Genomic DNA, 5,615 nt, shown 5'->3' with positions numbered 1-5,615 from the left:
TGGGCGGGGGGGGGGGGGAACACGCGGCACGTCCGGGGCGGCGGGCAGGGCTGCTGCCTTGGCAGAGCTCCCGCCGCCGCCGGGCTCTGCCCGCCTCCCGGACTGGGCTGCGAGCACCTGTTCGTCCCCGGGAGCCGGCCTCAATGGGGGGGTTTCGGTGCTGGGGTCTGACGGTCACCTCAGTGCTGAGGGGTCAGTCTCCCTGGCCAGGGTCTGATCCTCCCTTCGAGGGCTGGAGGGGCTGGCAGAACTCAACTGGTGTGTGCAGGTTGTGGACGGAGCAGTATCACCGCTGCTGAATATCTTGCTTCTGGTGGTTTTCATAAATGGTAATGGCCTGTCAGGACGGGATAGGTAACAGGCACCTTTAAGCCAAAGGGCCTCTGCAGTTCAGCTTCATTTTAACAGGCACCTTTTAAAAAAAATGGGGATTTAGGTAATGGCGTGCTGGCACCCTCAGAATGTGTGTTGAAACTATGCTTCATCTAAAGGGAACCCCCAAACCTATGGCCACCAGAAACTTCAGCAAAATATTAGTAAGCAATTTACCAACCTGGGGTAACTTCTTAGTTGCTTGTTTATTCGATGGCAAGAGTAAGTCTGAACCAACAGCTAGTAAGCAGTCTAATAATACAAATATCATGAGGATACAGCACTTCTGAAGCGTGCCTCTGCTAGCTTTAAATTTCTACTTTAATTCCAGGTTGAGGAGTGAGGTGTTGGCCCTTCTGATGAAGGTGCCTTTTAACATAGGCAATGGTCAGTGCTAGAGCAAGCAGCCAAGTTAAAGTTGCCAAATGGCATTTCTTACAGGACATCACATTCAGTATAACTCCTGCCTCTGAGCCAAATGTAAGGTATACATCCATTCAACTCTCAGTGTGCCCTTTGAGAGTAGCTGTAATGAGTACCTACTGTCATATTGCCTTTGAACCCTGTCATTAGGAACTGCCTCTGCTGAATAGGCCAAGGGCTGAACTTCAGAACCCCTTCAACCATCAGTGAGTGGAATTACAGCGCTAATGGCACTGTGAGTTTCTTACCTACAGCCTGGGTCCATGGCATGTCTTGCTGCTGATAATCTCCATGGCAAAGTAATTCTTGTCCCTTGCCCCTGCTGCAACTGGTGCAATAAAATGTTGAGGGAGGTGCGTTGGATCCTTGGAGCTGTACGTCTTCCTCATTGTTCATATGTCATAACATGGGGTGGGATCAGGCAAAAAAGGCTCACTTCAGGGAGAGCCTCACCTTTGGCACGGCAATTTATCGCAGTTGGATCAAGACAACACGGGTGATACACCATCTATATTGTGGGTGCAGCTCAAATGGATTAGGTAAAGTTAGCTCCACCACATCTGATGAGCAAGACCAAGATTTTGCTGCAGAGGAAAATCATCACCACGGTTGATGATCTCATCTTAGAAACTGAGTTTTACATTTAAGTGAAGACCAAAGCTGCTCTGGCACTCACAGCTCTCATTTTTGTAACTGAATCTTCTCGTTTTATTTCTTTACAGATGTTGTATGTAGGAGTGCAGGCAGTCGAGATGCTAAAGATACAGGGTCATGTATAATTGTGCAGTGCTGCTTCTTGTGGTGTCTTTGTTGTGAAGCTAGTGGCCAGATGTTTGTATATATATAGTTGCTAATAGCACTGGTAAGGAATATCACAGACAATCTGTATGCCAGAATCTGTGAGAACATCAAGCATGCGTGAGGAGACCAGTGTGTCTTCTACCTTCTTCCATTGCCTTTTCTGCCTTTTCCTACAGTAGTAGCTATTTTCCATTCTGCCCTTTTCTACCTCATTGAACCTTTAGCATTTTAAAAGCCTAAAGCTATAAAACCAGTGTGCCTTTTCGTCTGGATACCTCTATTGCTATGCATACAACATGGCAAATGTACCTTGAAGGTTGTACCTGGCTGGTGTCAGTGTCTGAGCTCTTTACTGGTTCAAGCTCAGAGCCTTCCTTGTTCTGTCCAGCTTCCTCCTGCATGTCACTGCTGTCCTCTGCGCTTGACTTCCCTTCTGTCCCCACATACAGACATGCAGAGGACTTGAAGGTATCCAGAGTATTTTTTAACTTTTTTTTTTTTTGTTCAAGTACGCCTTAAAATTTCTTTGCCATAGGGTTCCCTTCCTCCTGAATAACCTTTCCATTTTCCCTTTGCTCCCTGTGATTGTTACTGCTTTGCAAAGAAAGGGCTCTAGCAGTCTCCCTGCATGCACACATAGACCCTCGGCTTCTGGGCATTACGATTGGCCTTTTGTTGTATGCTGTGTTCAGTAGTGCTTCCCCGGAACACAGTAAATCATGTGTAGCAAGTAAGGTAACCACCTTGGGTTGTGGCTTAATTCCATAGGCAGGTGGAGAGAGACAGGAGCTGATGGGATATGCCACCTTATTGAGCCTCCCACACCTGGCTGTGGTTTGGTGCCTGTACCTGCAAAGTGCTGGAGGTCCCCAAGCCATTAGTGGGATTCTGTAGCTAAAGGAGCCATTCTCTTTCAGTGTGACTTGCTCGGTCATGCAAATCACAAAACTTCTAACTGGCTGCTGTTTTCCCCGATGCAAAGGTTAAGGTCACACATACATACTGGTCAGTCCTTATTAGATACCCTCAGAGGGCAGAGGATCTTTTCTAAAGTACATGTTCGGTGTGTTTGTGCAGAACAGGTTTTGTCTATAGTTCAGTGAAGCATGTGGATTGGATATGATTTTTGTTTGTTTGTTTAGAAGAGTGCGTACATCTGTATTGGTTATTTTTGCAGTAGATTTGAGTTTCAGAATGCTCGCAAGCTTTGCATGCAGAGCCATAGAGAAATGTTTGTAAGATATTTCAGAATTTTAATTTTGGTATAGTTCTGCTGCTTCTTCAGAAATGTTAAATTGCTTATTCATATATGTGTTGAAAAACCCCAGGAACCCTAGAACAAAACCATGACCAACGTCCATGTTAGTATGATCTGCAGGTGATGGTATCTCTGGTGGTTGTTGTAGATCAGAGGGAAGGTTATGGAGTTTTCATCATCATGGTGATGAACATGAGTCTTTGGTTTGCAGGCCTGCCTCAGTCACAGTTACAGAGTAGGTGCTCTAGTCTGTCAAGAAATCCAGAGGATGAGGGAATTTTAGACAACGTCAGGTTATATTAAACTCTTCAAGTAATATATATCAATCCAATAGTGTATGGGTTCTACTTCCAGGAATATTTGCCTGGTCTTTCTACCTTGTAGATTGTCTACTTGTCTTGTCATCAAAGCCAACATGCAGATTTTGAGGAGTATGTGTTATAAAACCTTTGTTAATGTTGTGATTGTTAGTTATTCACATTCAAAACACGTGCCATTCAAATACTTCGTGCACTTTGCGAAGTGGTTTCCAGCACATGTAAAAGGGTACGGGGCTGGGGGGGGGGGAAGAAGCTATTGTGTCTTGAAGATGTTGTGGTAGTCTGCGCGCTGTTGAGTGGCAGTAGTTTTCTCGTTCTGGAAAGTATACAAAATCCAACTTTCAGCAAGCAACGTGATTTGAGAGCTGTTTTACGCAAATTTTTAAAACCACTCTTTGTTCATTGGCACAGCCAACTAATGAAACAACTTTTCTAAGACTAGTGGTTGTTTCAAAGTAAGTGTCTTAGGCTCTAAAGATTTTGTTCAGTTTCCAAGACTGCACAACAGATCCCATTCAGAGATAATAATGCTTTCTAGAAGGTGAAAACACAATTGCTGTTACAACTGCAAACTTTTTGGGACACAAAGCTCCTGGCTCATTTTTATCATTTCCTCAAGTGGTAAGCTGAAGATGGAACCTGTTTTGGATACAGTTAACATTTTTGCTTCCCTTCTAAGCAAAATAAATTACTATCTGAAAAGCTATGAATAAATCCTAGGAGGAAATTTCTTTTCCAGAAGTGGGTTTTTCTTCTTCCCTTGCAACTGATGATCTTGAAATTTAGAGTGCATTTCGCAGGGATGTAGTTACTTTTCTCCATTCTTGCCCGTATCCATCTCTTGAGTACCCTCAGACATTCAGTTGCATTTCTTATGCAGCTACCCAGCAATATTGCTGACTGGAGAGTCATTGAGGCTGTTTTGGGAGGATATTTTGGTTTTTTTTGGTGCAGGCATGATGAAGGTAGTTGCCTGGCTGAGGTGAAATTCTGTATTGTAATTATGGGTGATACAAATAGTAGCATCTGATTAGCATGGAGTGCTATAGGGATGCTACTTGTAGTAACATAGAAGTGCTCTTTCTATGCCACTAGTATAAAAATACATTCACAGGACATACATTTCTATTTTAGCTAGTGAGAAATGCATTAAACTTGGTACTAACTCCTTTAACTTCTTGGCATTATTGGAAAAACAACTGACCAGTTATTTAAAAAGGGAGTGTCTATGTAATCTTCCATAGTTGAATGAATGTTTTTTTTGGGTGGAACTTCTAATGTCAAATCCCAGTACTGTGTTGGCCTTGAGCAGAATTAGACCCAGGAAATCACCTGATGGCTAGAAAGAGAGGAATGCAAGCAAACCTCTGCTAAGGGTTTTACGTAGGAGCTGCCAATTTCGACTCTGCTGTGCACATACTGAAAGCAGTATAACTTTGCAAATAGGCTGTCCCTGATAGTGTATTGGCTATTTCTGGGGGAAAAAGGAAAGGAAAAAAAAAAAAAAGCTGTATCTCTTAAAACTAAGCCCTGAAGGAAATGGTTCTCTTCTAGGTATACTGCAGCATCCAGATGGGACTGTCCTGAAGCAGCTGCAGCCACCACCTCGTGGTCCCAGGGAGCAGGAGTTCTACAACAAGGTGAGGGTCTTGCAGCATGGAGGGAGCTGGCTCGCTGTGGGTGAAATGATGGGTGTGCTTCCTGTAGAAGTACATCCTTATTGTTGCGTTCGGGAAAGTGCAACCTAAATATCTGAACGGCAGGTCACCAACAGCCCTGTCATGGTATCTGTGTGCTGTCTAGAACTTTCTCCTCTTTGAATGTCTGTCCTTATGCCAGACCTACTTACTCACAGGATTTAAGCTTGCTTATTTGCTCATGGGACAGTGGGGTTTTCACAGCATTTAAGATTTTATTGAAAAGACTTGTATTATCTCCATCTATTATTAAAGGGTGTTAAGTTTGATCCCATCTTTCTCATGTTGCGAAGTGTCTCAGAATTGGTTGTGTCTAAATTTAGCATGTCTTACACTTCCATCTAGTCTGGTTTATTGCTAGAAGTATTGCTCTGTTCACTGTATTAAAACTGTTCACTGTATTAAAACACAACTCCTTTAAAAAGTCAATAAAACAACTGAAGAGTTTCACTTTTTAACTGTAGTTTGTTGTATTTTACCTATTGCTGATCTTGTTAGCTTTATCAGTAACGTTAACAGCATAAACCAGGAAAGCTGTTGCTTGTTGTCTTATGAGGGTAAACTGTTTTTTGAGTCTCTTTCCCTTACCGACCTACCTGGCTGTGATAGTCTATCACGTGTTTTTTCTGTATCAGCTTGATATGTCATCCCTTTCCATGGCTTGTTAGGTATGAAGAACTGTAGAAATCTTCATGCAGGATGAGAGAGAAATTTTGAGACCCTCTTTTTGTTGTGGTGTTTGTT

At 43.2% G+C, this 5,615-nt stretch overlaps 1 protein-coding gene across 1 annotated transcript in view; it reads left to right on the top strand.

The window, feature by feature from the left end:
- The first annotated feature begins 2,977 nt into the window (after positions 1-2,977).
- The window catches only part of IPMK (inositol polyphosphate multikinase), a 41,551-nt gene continuing 38,913 nt past the window's right edge, over positions 2,978-5,615 (top strand). Inside the window, exons 1-2 of the mRNA XM_009275104.2 lie at positions 2,978-3,089; positions 4,729-4,814. Coding sequence (XP_009273379.1) covers positions 2,978-3,089; positions 4,729-4,814 — 198 coding nt within the window. The remainder of the gene's footprint in view (positions 3,090-4,728; positions 4,815-5,615) is intronic.

The sequence above is a fragment of the Aptenodytes forsteri genome, unplaced genomic scaffold (genome assembly GCF_000699145.1).
Source record: "Aptenodytes forsteri isolate BGI_AS27 unplaced genomic scaffold, ASM69914v1 Scaffold320, whole genome shotgun sequence".
In the NCBI taxonomy this organism is placed as follows: domain Eukaryota; kingdom Metazoa; phylum Chordata; class Aves; order Sphenisciformes; family Spheniscidae; genus Aptenodytes; species Aptenodytes forsteri.
Note: the sequence above shows the minus strand (reverse complement) of the source record. Positions and strands in the feature narration are given on the sequence as shown.